Raw genomic sequence first — 23,486 nt, 5'->3', positions numbered from 1 at the left:
CTTATTTGCACAGAGAAAGTTGCAGTGCACAAGGGATACAATTTGAAACGTCATTATACAACTAGACATGCTGAGGAGTGTGCCCACATTTATTTTAAGAAATCTTTTCTCGCGGCCCAGCCTCACCCAGACTCTGCGTCCAGTGGCCCTTAGGTAAATTGAGTTTGAGACCGCTGAACTAGATGTTTCCCAGTTTGATTAAATCTTCTGCCATCCTAGTCAATGTCCTTGGGCAAAACTCGTCACACTTGCTCCTGACGGGTCGTGGTTAGAGCCATGCATTGTAACTTCCACCGTATGAGTGAATGTAATGTGTAATGTAAATCAATCAATCATCAATCAATGTTTATTTATATAGCCCCAAATCACAAATGTCTCAAAGGACTGCACAAATCATTACGACTACAACATCCTCGGAAGAACCCACAAAAGGGCAAGGAAAACTCACACCCAGGGGGCAGGGAGAATTCACATTCAGTGGGACGCCAGTGACAATGCTGACTATGAGAAACCTTGGAGAGGACCTCAGATGTGGGCAACCCCCCCCCCTCTAGGGGACCGAAAGCAATGGATGTCGAGCGGGTCTAACATGATACTGTGAAAGTTCAATCCATAGTGGCTCCAAGACAGCAGTGAGAGTCCCGTCCACAGGAAACCATCTCAAGCGGATCAGCAGCGTAGAGATGTCCCCAAAGCGCTGTGGGTATCATTCCAGGTATAGTAAAGCCACTAAATATATCATTTAACATTTGTGTGTGGTCAGCTAATGATAGCGATTTAGCAAAGTTTAATCACTAACATTAGATTTGATTGACAGGGTATTCTGTTAGAACATGGGTGTCAAACTCTGGCCCGCCGTGTAATTTAATTTGGCCCTTTAGGCAATATCAAATTAACGTTATAGCTGGCCCGCCGTTATTACACAGCGGCGGTGCCACTGTGACACCGCAATTTCTCACACTTGCCAATCCTCCCGAAGTTCAGTGCCCCTCCCGAAAATCTCCCGGGGCAAGCAAGCATTCTCCCGATTTCCACCCGGACAACAATATTGAGGGCGTGTCTTAACGGCACTGACTTTAGCATTCTCTACAACCTGTCGTCACATCTGCATTTCATCCATACAAACGGCGTGCAGGCCCACTCGCATAATATATGTGGCTATTACACACACATAAGTGAATGCAACGCATACTTGGTCAACAGCAATACAGGTCACGCTGAGGGTGGCTGTATAAACAACTTTAACACTGTAACAAATATGCGCCACACTGTGAACTCACACCAAACAAGAATTTTTTTTGAGTGTACAAAATGAAGGTGTGTGTTGAATCTGACTTGGACATAATATGGACTATACACAAATGCTTTTTATGAAAATGTAATTAGGGTCCGCCCTGCCAGCAAAGGACTCCATGTCCTTTGCCATGGCAAGGACCCTATTGAATCTGTAACGTTTATTATTATTATTATTATTATTCTTCCGCAACTTTGAACCCTAATTTGACCCACTGACCATGCTCCAAAACTCACCAAATTTTAAACACACATCAGTAAGGCTTGGCAAAAACACATATTAAGCAACCAAACCCCAAAAATGAAAAATGCGCGCTAGCGCCCCCTACGAAAAAAAAAAAACAGATTGCTTGTAACTTCCGTTAGGAATGTCGCAAAGACATCGAACAAAAACCTCTATGTAGGTCTGACTTAGACCTAGATTCCCCATTAGAAATGCCTATACCTAAAATCAACAGAAATTTGGCAAAAACCCATTCAAAGCAAAATTTTCGCTAAAAAATGCTATTTTTGCCCCTTTGAGCTGTAATTTGACCCCCTTAACATGCTTCAAAACTCACCAAACTTGGAAGACACATCAGGACTGGCAGAAATTGCAATCTAATGAAAAAAAAATTGCGCTTTAGCGCAATTTTTCAATAAAACACAGAAAAAACTGCTTCCAGGAAGAAAACACAGACAAAACTGCTTGTAACTTCGGGTAGGAATGCCGGAAAGACATGAAACAAAAACTTCTATGTAGGTCTCACTTAGACCTACATTTTAATAGTTGACAGCTAGCAGAAAAAATCAACAGGAAGTTGGCAATTACCCCTTCAAAATAAAAGTTTTGTGAAAACCCGTCACCTTTCTTCAAAAGTTATCTCCTCTGAGCGCGTTTGTCGTTTCGGCTTCAAACTCGCTCAGGAGAGAGTTTGGACCCTTCTGATTAAAAGTATAGATCAAAGATAGTGGGGTGTATTGAGGATGGGGATGACGAAGAATACAGGACACTGGTGGAGGACTTTGTCACATGGTGTGGAAAGAACCACCTCCAGCTTAATGTGACGAAGACCAAGGAGCTGGTTGTGGACCTGGGAAGGAGGAGGAGTACTCCGGCGACCCCTGTTTCCATCAAGGGGGTGGATGTGGACCTGGTTGAGGATTATAAATACCTGGGAGTACACATGGACAACAAGTTGAATGGGTCAAAACACACTGAGGCCCTCAGAAGGCTAGGATCCTTCAACGTCTGTACAAAGATGTTCTACGAGTCGGTGGTGGCGGGCGCCTTCTTGTACGCCGTAGCGGGCTAAGAGTGAGGGACACAAACAGACTGGACAAGTTGGTAGAGAAGGCCAGTAACGTGGTGGGAGTGGAGCTGGACTCTCTGGTGGTGGTGTCAGAGAGGAGAAGTCTAGCAAAACTCCTAGCCATTATGGACAACACCTCCCACCCACTACACTCAGACCTTGCGGAGAGAATGAGCACGTTCTGTGGAAGGCTCAGACTCCCAAAATGCAACACGGAACGACACAGGAGGTCCTTCATACCGACAGCCATCAGACTGTATAATGCATATGTTCCTTGACTGCACTTAAATGTAGAATATATTATTATTACTCATATATTATATATATGTTATATATTATTATTATTGTCTATTGAGAGCGAACTAGGGCTTCACGGTGGCAGAGGGGTTAGTGCGTCTGCCTCACAATACGAAGTTCCTGCAGTCCTGGGTTCAAATCCAGGCTTGGGATCTTTCTGTGTGGAGTTTGCATGTTCTCCCCGTGACTGCGTGGGTTCCCTCCGGGTACTCCGGCTTCCTCCCACTTCCAAAGACATGCACCTGGGGATAGGTTGATTGGCAACACTAAATGGTCCCTAGTGTGTGAATGTTGTCTGTCTATCTGTGTTGGCCCTGCGGTGAGGTGGCGACTTGTCCAGGGTGTACCCCGCCTTCTGCCCGATTGTAGCTGAGATAGGCGCCAGCGCCCCCCGCGACCCCGAAAGGGAATAAGCGGTAGAAAATGGATGGATGGATGAGAGCGAACTGTGGTGCTGAATTTCCCCCGGGGAGCAATAAAGTACTTTCTATTCTCTAAAAAATACAAAAAATAAAAATACAAGGTTTGTCACAACATTGGGAATTTAATGAAGAAATGTAAATGAGGTCAATGTTGACACATTTAGTATATTTCTTAAAAAGTTACAAAAATATAAATTTGATTCCATTTTGCACAATATTTCCAAATTGTACTATATAGACATGACACCAAATTCAATTAATACAAAATGCTCAGGTTATTTTTATCTTGAACTGTGCAAAAACACTTTTGTCTGTTCATTTCTAAACCGAGTAAAAAATAAAAAATAAAAAAATGCCATTGGGTTAGAGACAGTATAATTCTGTATGGTGGCACATGGTGACAGAGGCAGAAGATGGACTGAGATCACATTAGTGGAGGAGGAGAAGCCGGGATTAAAGATGCAGTGATTCATTTCGCCCCCTCTTTCAACGCTTTCTTTTCCGCTGCAATCTCTAAAAAAAACACAAACAAACAAAAAGGAGTTAGGCAGATACATGTAATTAATGACACAAAACTGACAGGAGGAATAAGTACATCCTATGTTTACAAATATACAGAGCATGCAAAAAGCAGTGAACTGGAAGAGGTCGGACTTTTGATGGGATGTTTCATTGTTGATGACCGGCAACATCCATCCATTCATTCATTTCTTACCGCTTGTCCTATTCGGGGCAACATACAAGAAGAAAACCTACCAGCTGCAGTTGGAAGTCGGTTTTTCTCCGAAGTGGAAGTCCTCCTCAGTTTTTCCTTGTTAAACTTCTCCACTTCCTGATTGACTTTCTTGTTGTCGCTCATTTTTGCAAGCTTTTTTTTCCAACCCTGAAAAACAGAATATGAAGCTTAACAGATATATTCAGTGCTCTAGCGCCTACTCAAACTCTGATCTACTTACTTTTGCCCCAAAAAGGTGTGGTTTGCACTACAAGTCTGTACAGGTACACAAGCCAAGCCCCACCCCAGCTGGCATGCCTGCACTGAGCTCAACCCTGAAGTTGCGCAAGTCAGCCAAGCGGTCGCAAAAACAAAAACACTATTTCTTCTTTACCTTTATTTCTAACCAAACATTGCATTACGGCGCCCTTTACTCTTATCCACACCAATGATTTCCAGTGTTCAATACAAGCCTCATTGGTAAATAGCAAGCATTTCTAGCAAATTATGCAAAGTGTTAAAACATAAAATGTACAATTGGAATCAAAAGTGGAGCTGCAATGAAGTCTAAACATTTGCACCTGTTGGTGTGATCAGCAAAAACAGACATCATTGGAAAGAGCCACACTAACAGTGGGTTCACCTGCAGAGAGAGTTAATATTCTTACCTGCTGTAGAGGTGAACTGTGTGAATGTCTCCTGCAGGTGGGACTTCTATGTGTGATAAGAAGGCAACACAACCAGCTTTATAACCAGATGCAACACCCTCCTGGGCAAAACCAGCCACCGCACCATTTCTTCTCATTCCCATTGGCTGCCGGAGCTCACAGGAAGCACTGCGATTGGCCAAATGCTTTGGGTGTTTGCTCCTGTCAGCCTACTTCTTTGCACCGGTGAAGTAAAGTAGCTTTGCAGGCAGTGAGCTCGTTGAGCTGTAAATCTTCTTGGGGTGAGCTGGTTATATGGGATTTACTGACATCTAGCGGACGAGGCATGGTATGACACATCTGTGCACAAACACAACCCACCCACATCCATCCATCCATCCATTTCTACCGCTTATTCCCTTTTGGGGTCGCGGGGGGCGCTGGCGCAGATCTCAGCTACAATCGGGCGGAAGGCGGGGTACACCCTGGACAAGTCGCCACACCCACATATGCATGGCATTTTTTTTTTTTTTAAATAGTGTGTCCAAAAGACAGTGGACACAATGTCTATTTTAGACATTCATTGTTGTAATGTCATTCAATCAATCAATGTTTGTTTATATAGCCCTAAATCAAAAGTGTCTCAAAGGGCTGCACGAGCCACAACGACCTCTTTGGTTCAGATCCCACATCGGGGCAAGGAAAAACTCAACCCAGTGGGATGACAATGAGAATCCTTGGAGGGGACCACAGTTGTGGTATATATATATATATATATATATATATATATATATATATATATATATATATATATTCATAAATGATAAATGGGTTGTACTTGTATAGCGCTTTTCTACCTTCAAGGTACTCAAAGCGATTTGACACTACTTCCACATTTACCCATTCACACACACATTCACACACTGATGGAGGGAGCTGCCATGCAAGGCGCTAGCCAGCACCCATCAGGAGCAAGGGTGAAGTGTCTTGCTCAAGACCCTCGTGTTACGAACGGCCACTCTCCCACTGCGCCACGCCGTCCCGTAATATATATGTGTGTGTGTTTGTGTGTGTGTGTGTGTATATATGTATGTGTGTGTGTCTGTATATATATATATATCCATCCATTTTCTACCGCTTATTCCCTTTTGGGGTCACGGGGGGCGCTGGCGTCTATCTCAGCTACAATCGGGCGGAAGGCGGGGTACACCCTGGACATATATATATATATATATATATATATGTATATGTGTGTCTTAATTGGATTATCCAGAGAATAGTGCTCGATACCGTGGTAGAGCGCAATATGTATGTGTGGGAAAAATCACAAGACTACTTCATCTCTACAGAACTGTTTCATGAGGGGTTCCCCCAATCGTCAGGAGATTGAGGGAACCCCTCATGAAACAGTTCTACAGAGATGAAGTAGTCTTGTGATTTTTTCCCACACATACATATGTGTATATATATATATATATATATATATATATATATGTATATATATATATATATATATATATATGTATATATATATATATATATATATATATGCTCATATATACAGACACACATACATACAGTATATAAATATATATACAGTACATATATATATATATATATATATTTAGCCACACTCAGTGTGTGTGTGACAACCATTGGTTCTTTACTATATATATATATATATATATATATATATATATATATATATATATATATATATATATATATATATATATGCCAATAGGCTTGCAGTGGGGCAAAGTAGTCCTTGTGTGGTTCTCCTTTGTGGAACAATATGACACAGAACACAATATATATTCCTTAGGTATTTGCTTTTTAGTGTATCACAGAGAATTTTCTTCATTATCGGCGTACATATGCGGTAAAAGTTACACAAAAAGAATCCAGTTCCAACCATCAAGCCACTCTTTTGATCCATTTTATCATTCGCTTCACACGGCATATTATTCGTATAATTATTATAATGATACACTGTGTACGTGCTAAATGTATTTTCTTCAAAACACACATTGATTATTTATTTAGCCGTTTAACTTCCGATACTTGAATACCGCGGTATAAATGCAAGGCACCTGTGATTTGTACTAGTTCAATTAATGACGTCTGTAAACACTAACAGTTTAATTATGTTCTTGGCTTCTTTGTTTGTAACATTCATGACTTACTGTTACATAACAGGAACAATTGTTGTAGACATACACTGATGACAGAATAATTATTGGGTTAGATAATTATACCCTTCAAGATTGAATTTGTTTTTGTTTATGTTGCTGCAGACATTGTGTACTAAAGCAGTGGTGTCCAAAGTATGGCCTGCAGCTAATTTTATAACATTTTAAAAATATCAATACAAAAAAAAAACATAAAACAGGTGTAGTATAACAATAAAATGGTGTAGTATTGACAAGAATAGCACAAAGCTGCCATTCAGGCAGTTTTGTTCACTTAAAAATTGTCATTGCTCAAAAAAGAATTAAAACTACATGGATAGATCTGAAGTTAATCTTGAGATTTTAGTGTTTAACCTTAGTCTTGTGTTAGGGTCGGCACCGACCCGTTTTAGTTTTTAAATGCATAAAAACTCCACATACATTTATTTTTTTGCATCAAAGCTTTTTGACTTTGTCAGGAACCTCTTTGTCAACAAAATAAAACATTTTAATTTTTTTCACTAAATTATAAAATGCTCTGGTAGAAATTATGCCCTTGGTGTTGTTAGGGTCGGTTTCGACCCAGTTATAAAAATAAGATGATAAAGCAATGATAAGAGCCAAAACTGAACACACTGACAGCCAGCTCCTCTCCCAGTCATGTGAGCTTTAGTGGATTCTCATTTTACTTTGTTATCCTGTACAAAAACAAACAAAAGACGGACACTAAAAGTGTCACTTTTTGCCACTCTGACTTTGTTTTTTTATTAGTTTTGGAACTATTAATCTATTTCTCTTGGTTTCATTTGCTTGATTGGTTGTTGTTTGTTTGATGTTGGATTTCTGTTGCTGAAAAAAATACGTTTTAGCCTTTTTCTTGAAATAAATATATATGGGTCGAAATTGACCCGTAACACCATAGATGTTACTATAGTTAAAATTCTTAAAATGAAAAAATTAATCAAACACATTTATTTAAGAGATGTGTTCTAATACCCCTTAGTAATAGTTAGGTAACACAACAACCTTTTTTTTTTATTTATATGATTCTCTTGAGGTTCGTTTTACCATTTTTAAAAATTGAAATCGAGGGTTATACTGACAAAAAAAGGCCCAATGGCCCAAACCAAAAATATTAAAACCAATATTTTCAAGGATAAGGAAGCCAATGAGGTAACCAAGAGATGAGAAACAAATTGGATGATATATAATTGTTTTTAGTGTATTTTACAGCTGATTTAAGACATGGGTCAAAACCGACCCGGTAACATAAGAGATGGTAACAGAAAGCAAACACAAGAGGAAGGTTAAAGTAAAAATAATGAATATTGATATATGACTTATTTTTAACACATTCATTAGCGAGGGCCTTTTGGATCGCCGAGACTTTTAGTCTGATTTTTTTTGTCATTGTTCAAAAGATAAAAATGAATCAAAAGTTGTTACAAAGTATTTACCTATTAAGCCTTCAATTACTTCACGTCAAATATTTCATTTTGAAACATTTTTAGGGGAAAATATTGCTCAGTTTGTGTTTTTGCCAATGTTTACTTTTAAAAGACATAAAACATAAAAATAAAAGTCTATGTCAAGTTTATTGTGTTAGAATAATTGTTTTTAAATTATCACAAAAAACTTTGTATTACATTGTGTTCCTGACAAGAAGAAGGTTCGTAAAAGCGCACGGATGGCAAGATCTGCCCAACTTCCAGAGGAACTCTTTTTGAACTATTTTATAAAACATTCTTTGAACTATTTTATGGGACTCTCTTTGAACTATTTTTTTTTTTGTAAGGGGCGCTGGAAGCCGGCAGACCCGTCAGCGATCCTGTTCTGTCTCCCTGTAATGTTTGTCTGATCTTGAATGGGATTGTGCTGAAAATTGTAATTTTCCTGAAGGAACTCTCCTGACGGAATAAATAAAGTACTATCTATCTATCTATTTTATGGGACTCTTTTTGAACTATTTGACAAACTCTTTTTGAACTGTTCATAAATCCGAGGGCAACGCTGTTTACGACCCACTTCCCTCAGGCAGCAGCTGTGGGCAGGAGAGGGGAGAAAATCAAATAAAGAAGGAGGAGTACAATCTTTGGGCAGAGCGTGGTGCAAGACTGTACAGAGAGTACAGTGGCCATGTCCCTCCTCAGATCTGAGTCCAAATTTAATTCCGCCTCTGTTTGATTCTTTGCTTCTTGTCTTGTTTAATAGATGTCATCAGTGTTTAAACCTGTGTTGAAAGTAAAAAAAAACAAATGCAGTACAGGCCAAAAGATTGTAAACACCTTCTCCTCAGTCAATGCGTATTCTTTATTTTCATGACTATTTACATTGTGGATTGTCAGTGAAGGCATCAAAACGATGAATGAACACATGTGGCGTTATGTACTTAACAAAAAAAAAAAGGTGAAATAACTGAAAACATGTTTTATATTCTTGTTTCTTCAAAATAGCCACCCTTTACTCTGATTACTGTTTTGCACACTCTTGGCATTCTCTCGATGAGCTTCGAGCACACCTGTGAAGTGAAACCATTTCAGGTGACTACCTCCTGAAGCTTTTTGAGAGAATGCCAAGAGTGTGCAAAAAAGTAATCAGAGCAAAGGGTGGCTATTTTGAAGAATATAAAACATATTTTTTAGTTAATTCCCCTTTTTTGTTAAGTACATAACTCCACATGTGTTCATTCATAGTTTCGATGCCTTCATTGACAAACTACAAAGTAAATAATCATGAAAATAAAGAAAACATTGATTTGGAAGGTGTGTCCAAACTGTACTGATTAACATTTGACTTATTTTTAACACTTTATTGACTGAGACGTTTAAGGTTTACCAAAATTGAGGGGAGCCCTAATGGTTTTGAAAATGAACAATATCAAAATAGCCCCTGCATGCTTTCATTATTTAGTGGAAAATGTTTGCACACCCCTGCACTACACAAATCGGTAATTTTTAACATGTTCAACAATACAATCTTTTGTTGTCCGGCAGTAATCCGCGTTATCGTAAAACATCGAACGCAATATTCTGTTACTCAGGTAAAACGTGAAACCAATCAGTAAAATACAACTACAATAAAGTAAAATCCCGGTGGCGTTTTATACAAAACCCCAAAACCAGTGAAGTTGTGATGTAGCGTGAATCGTAAATAAAAACAGAATACAATGATTTGTAAATCCGTTTAAACTTATATTCAATTGAATAGACTGCAAAGATAAGATATCTAACGTTCGAAGTGGATTTTTTGCAAATGTTCGCTCATTTGGAATTGGATGCCTGCAACCTGTTCCAAAAAAGCTGGCACAAGTGACAAAAAGACTGAGAAAGTTGAGGAATGCTCATCAAACACTTATTTTGAACATCACTTCCAGGAAATGCTCAGTCATTCCCAAACAAGGATGGGGCGAGAGTCACCCTTTTTGTGAACAAATACGAGAGCAAATTGTCGAACAGTTTGAGAACAACATTTCTCAACGAGCTATTGCAAGGAATTTAGGGATTTCACCATCCAACGTCGGTTAGATGCCTGTGACCTTGGATCCCTCAGGCGGTACTGAATCGAAAACCGACATCAGTGTGTAAAGGACATCACCACATGGGCTCTGGAACACTTCAGAAAACCACTGTCAGTAACTACAGTTGGTCCCTACATCTGTGAGTGCAGGTTAAAACTGTACTATGCAAAGCGAAAGCCATTTATCAACAACACCCAGAAATGTCGCCGGCTTCGCTGGGCCCGAGCTCATCCAAAATGGACTGATGCAATGTAGAAAAGTGTTTCTGTGGTCTGACGAGTCCACATTTCAAATAGTTTTTGGACCAAAAGGGGAAAAGAACCATTCGGATTGCGGAAAAAAAGACTGAGAAAGTTGAGGAATGCTCATCAAACACTTATTTTGAACATCACTTCCAGGAAATGCTCAGTCATTCCCAAACAAGGATGGGGCGAGAGTCACCCTTTTTGGGAACAAATACGTGAGCAAATTGTCGAACAGTTTGAGAACAACATTTCTCAACGAGCTATTGCAAGGAATTTAGGGATTTCACCATCCAACGTCGGTTAGATGCCTGTGACCTTGGATCCCTCAGGCGGTACTGAATCGAAAACCGACATATGTGTGTATAGGACATCACCACATGGGCTCAGGAACACTTCAGAAAACCACTCTCAGTGACTACAGTTGGTCCCTACATCTGTGAGTGCAAGTTAAAACTGTACTATGCAAAGCGAAAGCCATTTATCAACAACACCCAGAAATGTCGCCGGCTTCGCTGGGCCCGAGCTCATCCAAGATGGACTGATGCAATGTAGAAAAGTGTTTCTGTGGTCTGACGAGTCCACATTTCAAATAGTTTTTGGACCAAAAGGGGAAAAGAACCATTTGGATTGTGGCAAAAAAGACTGAAAAACTTGAGTAATGCTCATCAAACACTTATTTGGAATATCCCACAGTTGAAGAAGCTAATTGGGAACAGGTGGGTGCCATGATTGAGTATAAAAGCAGCTTTCATGAAATGCTCAATCATTCCCAAACAAGGATGGGGCGAGGGTCACCACTTTGTAAGCAAATTATCGAACAGTTTTGGAACATTTCTCAACGAGCTATTGCAAGGAATTTAGGGATTTCACCATCTACGGTCTGTAAAATCATCAAAAGGTTCAGAGAATCTGGAGAAATCACTGCACGTAAGCGATGATATTACAGACCTTTGCTCCCTCAGGCGGTACTGCATCAAAAACCGACATCAGTGTGTAAAGGACATCACCACATGGGCTCAGGAACACTTCAGAAAACCACTGTCAGTAACTACAGTTGGTCCCTACATCTGTGAGTGCAAGTTAAAACTGTACTATGCAAAGCAAAAGCCATTTATCAACAACACCCAGAAATGTCTTTGGCTTCGCTGGGCCCGAGCTCATCTAAGATGGACTGATGCAATGTGGAAAAGTGTTCTGTGGTCTGAAGAGTCCACATTTCTAATTGTTTTTTAAAAGAACCATTCGGTTTGTTCTAGGCGCAAAGTTCAAAAGCCAGCATTTGTAATGTTATGGGGGTGTATTAGTGCCTAAGGCATGGGTAACTTACACATCTGTCAAGGCACCATTAATGCTGAAAGGTACATACAAGTTTTGGAGCAACATATGTTGCCATCCAAGCAACGTTATCATGGACGCCCCTGCTTATTTCAGCAAGACAGTGCCAAGCCATGTGTTACAACAGCGTGGCTTCATAGTAAAAGAGTGCGGGTACTAGACTGGCCTACCTGTAGTCCAGACCTGTCTCCCATTGAAATTATGACACGTAAAATACCACAACGGACAATGTTGAACAACGTTTACTGAGTGTTGTTAAAAGGAAAGGCCATGAGACACAGTGGTAAAAAATGGCCCTGTGCCAACTTTTGTGGGATGTGTTGCTGCCTTTAAATTCTAAGTCAATGATTATTTGTACAGAAAACATTTTAGTTTCTCAGTTGGAACATTAAATATCTTGTATTTGCCGTCTATTCAATTGAATATCATTTGAAAAGGATTTGCTAACCATTGTATTGTGTTTTTATTTACGATTTACACAACGTGCCAACTTCACTAGTTTTGGGGTTTTGTACTTTACCGGTAAACCAAAGTCTGTGTGGTGTGTCCTCAGCCTGAGCGTTTTTGTTGCCGGTCATAGATGGCAGTGGTGATGCCCCAGGTGATGCATGACCTCAGAACAACCAGGGCCCCGCCCCGGTACAATAAGACCACGCTCCTTTCCCGGGACCTCCACAGCATCCTCCAGCAGGCCGTGACCCCCTTCGCCTCCGCCTGGACGCCGACCTGCATGTTGGCCACCAGCACGGACAGCGGGTACAAACTCAGGCTGATGGCCATGGAGGTCAGCGTCCCAGAAACGAAGGACGACGCCAACGGCGAGAGCCCCTGCCCGGCCACGGCGGCACCCAGGGGTCCCTTTAAGCCAAAGTAAAGACCGCTGCCCAGAGAGTTGCGGGCTGCAACGGGCAGGAAGGCGCGGTAGTAGCCCGAGGACAACCTCTGCGCCTTCAGCTTGACCAGAACGCTCTTCAGCGTCGGCAGACGGCGGTCGTTGTGTCCGCTCTGCAGCACGTTCTGAACACGCTCCAACGGGGTAAAGACCACCGCCTCCACCAGGCCTACGCCGAGGCCGGCCACAGCCGGGAGGAAGGACTGGGGGATGATGGACGGCCCGGAGAGCAGGCGGAGGAAGGTATCCTGCAGGCCGAAGAGGAGCGTCCCATTCAGGGTCCTCATCAGGAGAGGCGGAGTCACGCCCCGGTAGAGCTTTAGAAGGCCTTCCTTGTGGAGCTGCTCCACGGCTTGGTGAACCTGGATGTTGTGGATTTGTTGGCGAAAGACAGTCTTGTAGACGGGGAAGACGATAAGGGTGGAGAGCAGGCTGGAGGTCCCGCCATGGAGGTAGCTATGGAAACGAGCCTTTGAGTCCCTGAGGGCCACTTCACCTTCTGGACTTTTCGCCATCATTGAGCTGAAAAATGACATCACAAATGTCAACTGCCTCACCCTGATCCTGAATGGCCTACTGAAACCTGGTACTACCCACCACGCAGTCTGATAGTTTATATATCAAGGATGAAATATTAACATTGCAACACATGTCAATACGGCCGCTTTAGTTTACTAAATTGCAATTTTAAATTTCTCTGCTTCTTACTGGATCAGTTTGCAGCCGAGTGTGAAGCGACCGGAATGAGAATCAGCACCTCCAAGTCCTAGTCCATGGTTCTCGCCCGGAAAAGGGTGGAGTGCCATCTCCGGGTTGGGGAGGAGACCCTGCCCCAAGTGGAGGAGTTCAAGTACCTAGGAGTCTTGTTCACGAGTGAGGGAAGAGTGGATCGTGAGATCGACAGGCGGATCGGTGCGGCGTCTTCAGTAATGCGGACGTTGTATCGATCCGTTGTGGTGAAGAAGGAGCTGAGCCGGAAGGCAAAGCTCTCAATTTACCGGTCGATCTACGTTCCCATCCTCACCTATGGTCATGAGCTTTGGGTCATGACCGAAAGGATTAGATCACGGGTACAAGCGGACCAAATGAGTTTCCAGGTCTCTCCCTTAGAGATAGGGTGAGAAGCTCTGCCATCTGGGAGGAACTCAAAGTAAAGCCGCTGCTCCTCCACATGGAGAGGAGCCAGATGAGGTGGTTCGGGCATCTGGTCAGGATGCCACCTGAACGCCTCCCTAGGGAGGTGTTTAGGGCACGTCCAGCTGGTAGGAGGCCACGGGGAAGACCCAGGACACGTTGGGAAGACTATGTCTCCCGGCTGGCCTGGGAACGCCTCGGGATCCCCCGGGAAGAGCTAGACGAAGTGGCTGGGGAGAGGGAAGTCTGGGGATCCCTGCTTAGGTTGTTGCCCCCGCGACCCGACCTCGGATAAGCGGAAGAAGATGGATGGATGGATGGATGGATAAATTTCCCGCGAAGTGTCGTGTTGAAAACGTTGCGGTACGATGACGGCTCGGGTTGTAGCGGACATTATTTTCCAGCCCGATCCAAGCTATAATTAGTCTACTTTAATCGCATAATTACACAGTATTCTGGACATCTGTGTTGCTGAATCTTTTGCAATTTGTTCAATTAATAATGGAGAAGTCAAAAAAGAAAGATGGAGGTGGGAAGCTTTTAGCCTTTAGCCACACAAACACATGGTGTTTCCTTGTTTAAAATTCCCGAAGGTGAAGCTTTACTATGGATGGGAGCGGTCAAGCTAACATGGATCCCGACCAAATGTCAACCGGCAGTTTTCGGTGAGAAAATTGTGGTAATAAGTCAGCTCTTACCGGAGACATCAGCGAGCTTCCGTGCTGCTGCAGCTGCGTGACTTCCCTCAGAGACTCTGGCGTCAACACACCCGTGGCCACACCCTTCCGACTTTCAGGTACTATTTAATCTCACTGAAAAACTAGCAACGCAATACCAAGATAAGGGATTTTCCAGAAGTATCCTAGTAAATGTGTCTAATTACATCTGAATCGCTCCCACTGCAATCGCCTTTTTTTTTCTAGTCCTTTACTCTAAATTTCCTCATCCACAAATCTTTCATCCTCGCTCAAATTAATGGGGAAATTGTCGCTTTCTCGGTCCGAATAGCTATCGCTGCTGGTGGCCATGCTTGTAAACAATGTGAGGACGTGAGGAGCCCTACAAACCGTGACGTCACGCGCGCATCGTCTGCTACTTCCGGTACAGGCAAGGCTTTTTTTTATTAGCGACCAAAAGTTGCGTACTTTATCGTCAATGTTCTCGACTAAATCCTTTCAGCAAAAATATGGCAATATCGCGAAATGATCAAGTATGACACATAGAATGGACCTGCTATCCCCGTTTGAATAAGAAAATCTCATTTCAGTAGACCTTCAACAGGGCGTTATAAATAAACTAAAAAACAAAACAATAATCAAATTCCACACATTTTAACAAACTGAAATGAAGTCATATCAACAATTCAAATTGTACTTACTCAGTCAGATATATAACAAAAGAAGCCTCAATGGTAGCACCATTTCTCTATTTTAACTCTAAAAAAAAAATACAAAAAAATAGGCAAAACGGATATTTTCATTAGCTTTCCCCAAAACACGACATTTTTTCCCGATGTTTCCTCAGAATAAGTGTCTGCTTCTCACCAGTGGGAGAGAAATAAGTAGCCGCGTCCAGATCAGATGCGGTGCACTTAGCAAGGATAGTCCCGCCCACCAAAGAATAACAATTGGTGGAGACCGACATGTCAGGTGGACACGGATTGGTCAATTTTTTCTGTCACTCAGCAATTCGGGCGTGGCTATTTGAATACAAATGATGCCGGAAGTGCGAAGGCAAAGATACATTTTGGCGCGATGTTTTTGGTCATTAAAATGTATTTTTTTTTTTACAAGGAATAGAAAAATAAAAATCGACTGGGTTATTTAAATGTTACTGTGAAATACATTTAAAAAATGAATAAAAACAAATTTATTTTTTTAAGGTCGAGAAGCAATTACTAGATCTCATTACGGTTTGGATTTTACTTTATACGTCCTAATATACGAATTAAAACAAAAGGGACGAACGGTAGAAAATGGATGGATGGATAAAACCACCAATCGACAGAAAGCAAAAAAAAAAAAAAAACAGACGCTCACTCATTTTCCGACCTATGAACCGGAAGTTGTTTTAAAGACAAGATTTTTGACTGTTAATGTTTTTAACACAATGTTTTAGACACTAATCATTTTTGGTTTTAAATAACCCATCCATTTTCTACCGCTTGTCCCTTTTGGTGTCACGGGGAATGCTATTTATGGAAATAACATTTATTGACAAAAACCTAGTCCAGCTGGATTTGTCTCTGGTATTTGTGTTAAGTACAAAAATATTTTAGTTTTTTTTAAATACTTACATTTTTTTTTTCTATCTCGAAGTTAAACAATTGTTTTATTTTTGCAATCATCAACAGTAAAGAAACAAATGGGTGAAATTTAAAAACGTTTCAATAAAAATACACCAAAAGTGTATTAAATGAATGCGGTAGCTAAGAGACTATGGGCTCAGGTGCCAGAGATGTTGTAAAACAGGGGTCCCCAAACTACAGCCGGATAGGTCCAAAATCCGGCCTGTGGGAAGTCCCCAAGTTAACAGTGAAAAAAATAAAATAAAATATATATATATATATATACAGTGACATGCAGTGAAGTTCATGGCTGGTGAGGCACTGACGTGCACAGTCAGATTTATAAACATATGAACCCTAAAGCAGTGGTTCTCAAATGGGGGTACGCGTACCCCTGGGTGTACTTGAAGGTATGCCAAGGGGTACGGTATATTTTTCATAAATATTCTAAAAATAGCAACAGTTCAAATATCCTATATAAATATATTGATTGAGTAATACTTCTGAATGTAAGTTCATAAACTGTGAAAAGAAATGCAACAATGCAATATTCAGTGTTGACAGCTAGATTTTTTTGTGGACATGTTCCATAAATATTGATGTTAAAGATTTCTTTTTTTGTGAAGAAACATTTAGAAATAAGTTGATGAATCCAGATGGATCTCTATTACAATCCCCAAAGAGGGCACTTTAAGTTGATTAGTTCTATGTGTAGAACTCTCTATAATTGAATAAGTTGTTTACTTTTCAACAAGTTTTTGGCAATTTTTATATATATTTTTTCCAAATAGTTCAAGAAAGACCACTACAAATGAGCAATATTTTGCATTGTTACACAATTTAATAAATCAGAAACTGATGACATAGTGCTGTATTTTACTTCTTTATCTCTTTTGTTTTCAACCAAAAATGCTTTGCTCTGATTAGGGGGTACTTGAATTAAAACAATGTTCACAGGTTGAAAAAAGTTTGAGAACCACTGTCCAAAAGAGTATCTTATTCACCATTTGATTGGCAGCAGTTAACGGGTTATGTTTAAAAACTCATACCAGCATTCTTTACACATACAAACTGTAGCACACAAAAAAGCACATTTAATAAAAAAAAAAAAATGTTATGGTCTTACCTTTACTTATAAATGAAGTCCATGTTCCGCTCCTTCTGAACAAAAGCATCAATAACTTGTTTATAGAAGTCTTCCTTATCTTCTTTCGGTTTTAAAAGTCTCTATGTCTTGATGGAGATCACTGTCTGAAGCAAACCTTTTAGTTCCGCCGTTGGTCTTCCTTTAATTATTCCCTCCTGCTTCGATTGAAAGTCCAGTTTAGAAAACGGTTTTATTTTAGATATGTAATCATCCATGTTAAAAGACGACAAAATAAACTATAAACTTGACTTGCTAACTGTAGTTTGTTGTCACTTCTTCTGCAGCAGGGGTCACCAACCTTTCTGAAACCAAGAGCTACTTCTTGGGTACTGATTAATGCGAAGGGCTACCAGTTTGATACACACTTAAATAAATTGCCAGAAATAGCCAATTTGCTCAATTTACCTTTAATAAATAAATCTAACCCTAACCCAGCACCTCCAAGTCCGAGTCCATGGTTCTCGCCCGGAAAAGGGTGGAATGCCATCTCCAGGTTGGGGAGGAGACCCTGCCCCAAGTGGAGGAGTTCAAGTACCTAGGAGTCTTGTTCACGAGTGAGGGAAGAGTGGATCGTGAGATCGACAGGCGGATCGGTGCGGCGTCTTCAGTAATGCGGACGTTGTACCGATCCGTTGTGGTGAAGAAGGAGCTGAGCCGGAAGGCAAAGCTCTCAATTTACCGGTCGATCTACGTTCCCATCCTCACCTATGGTCATGAGCTTTGGGTCATGACCGAAAGGACAAGATCACGGGTACAAGCGGCCAAAATGAGTTTCCTCCACCAGGTGGCGGGGCTCAAAGTAAAGCCGCTGCTCCTCCACATGGAGAGGAGCCAGATGAGGTGGTTCGGGCATCTGGTCAGGATGCCACCCGAACGCCTCCCTAGGGAGGTGTTTAGGGCACGTCCAACCGGTAGGAGGCCACGGGGAAGACCCAGGACACGTTGGGAAGACTATGTCTCCCGGCTGGCCTGGGAACGCCTCGGGATCCCCCGGGAAGAGCTAGACGAAGTGGCTGGGGAGAGGGAAGTCTGGGCTTCCCTGCTTAGGCTGCTGCCCCCGCGACCCGACCTCGGATAAGCGGAAGAAGATGGATGGATGGAAATAAATCTATATATATAAAAATGGGTATTTCTGTCTGTCATTCCATCCATCCATCCATTTTCTACCGCTTATTCCCTTTTGGAGTGGCGCCTATCTCAGCTACAATCGGGCGGAAGGTGGGTTCCGTTGTACATTTTTTTTCCTTTTACGGAAGGTTTTTTGTAGGGAATAAATGATGAAAAAAACACTTAATTGAACGGTTTAAAAGAGGAGAAAACAGGGAAAAAAAAGAAAATTCAATTTTGAAACATAGTTTATCTTCAATTTCGACTCTTTGAAATTCAAAATTCAACCGAAAAAAAAGAAGAGAAAAACTAGCTAATTTGAATATTTTTGAAAAAATGTAAAAAATAATTTATGGAACATCATTAGTCATTTTTCCTGATTAAGATTAATTTTAGAATTTTGATGACATGTTTTAAATAGGTTAAAATCCAATCTGCATTTTGTTAGAATATATAACAAATTGGACCAAGCTATATTTCTAACAAAGACAAATCATTATTTCTTCTAGATTTTCCAGAACAATTTTTTTTAAAAGAAATTCAAAAGACTTTAAAATAAGATTTAAATTCGATTCTCCAGATTTTCTGGATTAGCCAGAATAATTTTTTAGAATTTTAATCATAAATTTGAAGAAATATTTCACAAATATTCTTCTCTGAAAAAAATAACTAAAATGAAAAATTAAATTAAAATTGATTTATTATTCTTTACAAAAAAAAAAAAAAAAATACTTGAACATTGATTTAAATTGTCAGGGAAGAAGAGGAAGGAATTTAAAAAGGTAAAAAGGTATATGTGTTTAAAAATCCTAAAATCATTTTTTTTCTCTAAATTTCCAAAATTTATAAGCAAAGTAAAAAAATTAATGTATTTTTTTAAACAAGTGAAGACCAAGTCTTTAAAATATTTTCTTGGATTTTCAAATTCTATTTGAGTTTTGTCTCTCTTAGAATTAAAAATGTCGAGCAAAGCGAGACCAGCTTGCTAGTAAATAAATACAATTTAAAAATAAAGGCAGCTCACTGGTAAGTGCTGCTATTTGAGCTATTTTTAGAACAGGCCAGCGGGCGAATCATCTGGTCCTTACGGGCGATCTGGTGCCCGCGGGCACCGCGTTGGTGACCCCTGTTCTGCAGACTAGTATTCGCAATAATGATCTCTGGGATCACTAGCGCCCTCCATCACCAGGAGGCGGGATTACTGCGAGCCTCACCCAGTGTGTCTTATGATTGCTCAGCACAAGAAATACATTACACACATACAGTGGTTGACAAAATACACTGTACATCAGGGGTGCCCATTACGTCGATCGCGAGCTACCAGTCGATCTCCAGCCAGGCTTTTAAAAAAAATAGACCTAAAAATGAGTGATCATCAATCTTCACCAAGACGTCACTTAAATGACATTCACGGTACCGGAGGGTCTTGTGAGATGACGCTGGCTGCTGCAAGATCAGTATTATGAAAATATGACCGAGAGGAAGGCGAGAAACACTTTTTATTTCAACAGACTCTCGCGCCGTACCTTCCGTCAAAACTCTAAAGGCCGACTGCACATCTCCTATCTTCACAATAAAAGCCCTGCTTCATGCTGCCTGCGCTAACTAAATACAGAGTCTCGGAAAACTGGCGTGCACAAGCGATCCCTCAGAAAGCTGGCGTGCACATCACTTGTGCACGCCAGCTTTCCGAGACTCTTATTTTGTTAGCGCAGGCAGCATGAAGCAGGGCTTTTATTGTGAAGGTAGGAAATGTGCAGTCGGCCTTTAGAGTTTTGACGGAAGGGACGGCGCGAAAGTCTGTTGAAATAAAAAGTGTTTCTCGCCTTCCTCTCGGTCATTTTTTCATAATAATGAACTGGCAGCAGCCAGCGTCATCTCACAAGACCCTCGGGTGCCGTGAATGTCAATCAAGCAAGCTACGGAATTTGCCGCCAATGTTTTTCTTGTAAAGTGTATGGAAGCTGGATGAATTAGATGCCAAAAACCAACCACTTTCATGTGGTATTGTACAGAAAGGACAACTTTTTTTTCTCCTCCATTTGAAAATGTGGGCGTTATCATCATTACTGTCTGATTCCAATCAATGCAAGTCATCAGAATCAGGTAATACACCAACTTATATTCTTGTCTTTGTGAAAGAAAGACATCTATATGTGTTACACATGCTTGTATTATCATTAAACACATTTAACTTGTTTACAAAAATGTCTCTTTCATAAATAAATAAATATAAATGATATATATAAATGAGGTAGATCCCCTCGAGTTGGTCAATTGAAAAGTAGCTCGCCTGCAGAAAAAGTGTGGGCACCCCTGCTGTACATTATATACCTCAGCTAACTAAACTATGGAAATGTATAATATCATTCATATAGAAATACGGTCTCACTGACATGTTGACCGGGAGACTCAACTGGCTGCTGACTCACCGCAATTCTCTGCTCAATTTTTGAACAGCAAATGTGAAAATTCAGCGATTTTAAATTAAAATAATCTAAATCTGGTGAAGTTAAATGGAAAATAACTTTATAAAGTATAATTACTGGATACATGTAACAATTTAATAAATGTTTTTCTGTTTACATTTTTTTTCTTTCCATGATGGCAGGTAACCTGACTTCACGTCACTGCATATATATATATATATATATGTATATATATATATTTATATATATTAGGGATTCACCGATTAATCGGCAACCGAATATATTCGGGCGAATATGGCAAAAAAAGCCACATTCGGCCTTCGGTGGAATGAGTTAAAAACAAGGCCGAATAGTGGCGTGTGACGCAATTTTTTGACGCGGTGACGCAATCAACCAACGTGCAGTGTTAAATTTAAATTGTTTTATACATAGTTAGTTTCCTTCTTTTTATTCTGAAGCTGAAGTACTGTTAGTGACAAATCTGTTCTGGCCTGGGATATGTTGTGTACCTGTATAAGTGTATGATATGTTGTGTACCTGTATAAGTGTATGATATGTTGTGTACCTGTATAAGTGTATGATATGTTGTGTACCTGTATAAGTGTATGATATGTTGTGTACCTGTATAAGTGTATGATATGTTGTGTACCTGTATAAGTGTATGATATGTTGTGTACCTGTATAAGTGTATGATATGTTGTGTACCTGTATAAGTGTATGATATGTTGTGTACCTGTATAAGTGTATGATATGTTGTGTACCTGTATAAGTGTATGATATGTTGTGTACCTGTATAAGTGTATGATATGTTGTGTACCTGTATAAGTGTATGATATGTTGTGTACCTGTATAAGTGTATGAGGTTACAAGCACACACTTATTGAGATTTACTTCAGCCTTCTGTTTACATTATTAGCATATCTACTGTGGCTAAGCAGACTTTTGCCAAAAGGACAATAATTCATTTGTTGTGGGTTTATCCACTTTAATGCACTTTATTTTATTTTTTTGGAATGCATGTTTTGTTTGAAGGCCTAATATAAATGAAAAACTGTGTGCTTTTGTTTAAAAAGCAAAGGCTACTGGAATATTAAAAAATGACAATATTCAATACAAATGTACTTTATTTGAAAAACATGTCTAAAAATGTATTCCAGGCTATTTATGCAATATAAAAAAGTTGTGAAAAACTGCATTCATTATTCGGTGTTTGGTATTCGGCCAAGCGCTCAAATTTTATTCGGTTTCGGCCACAAATTTTCATTTCGGTGCATCCCTAATTATATATATATATATATATATATATCCATCCATCCATCCATTTTCTACCGCTTATTCCCTTGTGGGGTCGCGGGGGCCGCTGGCGCCTATCTCAGCTTCAATCGGGCGGAAGGCGGGGTACACCCTGGACAAGTCGCCACCTCATCGCAGGGCCAACACAGATAGACAGACAACATTCACACTCACATTCACACACTAGGGCCAATTTAGTGTTGCCAATCAACCTATCCCAAGGTGCATGTCTTTGGAAGTGGGAGGGGCCTATCCCCAGGTGCATGTCTTTGGAAGTGGGAGGAAGCCGGAGTACCCGGAGGGAACCCACGCATTCACAGGGAGAACATGCAAACTCCACACAGAAAGATCCCGAGCCTGGATTTGAACCCAGGACTGCAGGAACTTCGTATTGTGAGGCAGACGCACTAACCCCTCTGCCACCGTATATATATATATATATATATACACACACACATGTAGGTGTGAGAAAAATCACAAGACTACTTCATCTCTATAAAACTGTTTCATGAGGGGTTCCCTCAATCATCAGGAGATTTTAATATACATATACACATATATACACACATATTTTTTTCCACTACGTTTTTAAAATCTGTCTTGTCAAATCCATTTTTTACCGTTTGTTACGCTCTGTGTCTCCGAGACGCTCAGGCAAATCTTCCATCCATCCATCCATCATCTTCCGCTTATCCGAGGTCGGGTCGCGGGGGCAGCAGCCTAAGCAGGGAAGCCCAGACTTCCCTATCTCCAGCCACTTCGTCTAGCTCTTCCCGGGGGATCCCGAGGCGTTCCCAGGCCAGCCGGGAGACATAGTCTTCCCAACGTGTCCTGGGTCTTCCCCGTGGCCTCCTACCAGCTGGACGTGCCCTAAACACCTCCCTAGGGAGGCGTTCGGGTGGCATCCTGACCAGATGCCCGAACCACCTCATCTGGCTCCTCTCGATGTGAAGGAGCAGCGGCTTTACTTTGAGTTCCTCCCGGATGGCAGAGCTTCTCACCCTATCTCTAAGGGAGAGACCTGGAAACTCATTTGGGCCGCTTGTACCCGTGATCTTATCCTTTCGGTCATGACCCAAAGCTCATGACCATAGGTGAGGATTGGAACGTAGATCGACCGGTAAATTGAGAGCTTTGCCTTCCGGCTCAGCTCCTTCTTCACCACAACGGATCGATACAACGTCCGCATTACTGAAGACGCCGCACCGATCCGCCTGTCGATCTCACCATCCACTCTTCCCTCACTCGTGAACAAGACTCCTA

The 23,486-nt window shown here is 40.9% G+C and overlaps 1 protein-coding gene and 1 long non-coding RNA gene across 3 annotated transcripts; both read right to left on the bottom strand.

Annotated features, from left to right (window-relative positions):
• Positions 1-3,406: 3,406 nt before the first annotated feature.
• Positions 3,407-4,843, bottom strand: LOC133552522 (uncharacterized). Its single transcript, XR_009806726.1, has 3 exons — positions 4,688-4,843; positions 4,061-4,187; positions 3,407-3,817 (listed from the first exon to the last, which is right to left on the bottom strand). It is a non-coding gene; the product is annotated as an uncharacterized LOC133552522 (long non-coding RNA).
• Positions 4,844-9,578: 4,735 nt separating this feature from the next.
• On the bottom strand, positions 9,579-15,562 carry LOC133552309 (solute carrier family 25 member 53-like). 2 transcript variants are annotated; one of them, XM_061899532.1, is made up of 3 exons: positions 15,505-15,562; positions 15,339-15,396; positions 9,579-13,348 (listed from the first exon to the last, which is right to left on the bottom strand). In XM_061899532.1, the coding sequence occupies exon 3, from the start codon at positions 13,342-13,344 to the stop codon at positions 12,484-12,486; it is 861 nt and encodes a 286-aa protein (XP_061755516.1). In that variant the 5' UTR covers positions 13,345-13,348; positions 15,339-15,396; positions 15,505-15,562; the 3' UTR covers positions 9,579-12,483. The 2 variants fall into 2 exon arrangements, with proteins under 2 accessions (XP_061755516.1, XP_061755515.1); XM_061899531.1 differs by having other exon boundaries at positions 15,339-15,561.
• Positions 15,563-23,486: the final 7,924 nt, after the last annotated feature.

Source organism: Nerophis ophidion, linkage group LG05 (genome assembly GCF_033978795.1).
Source record: "Nerophis ophidion isolate RoL-2023_Sa linkage group LG05, RoL_Noph_v1.0, whole genome shotgun sequence".
NCBI classification, from domain to species: domain Eukaryota; kingdom Metazoa; phylum Chordata; class Actinopteri; order Syngnathiformes; family Syngnathidae; genus Nerophis; species Nerophis ophidion.
This window is presented reverse-complemented; position numbering and strand designations above follow the sequence as displayed.

Coding starts and splice junctions, on each gene's coding strand:
- LOC133552309 (XM_061899532.1), bottom strand. CDS start 13,344: ATGATGGCGAAAAGTCCAGAAGGTGAAGTGGCCCTCAGGGACTCAAAG.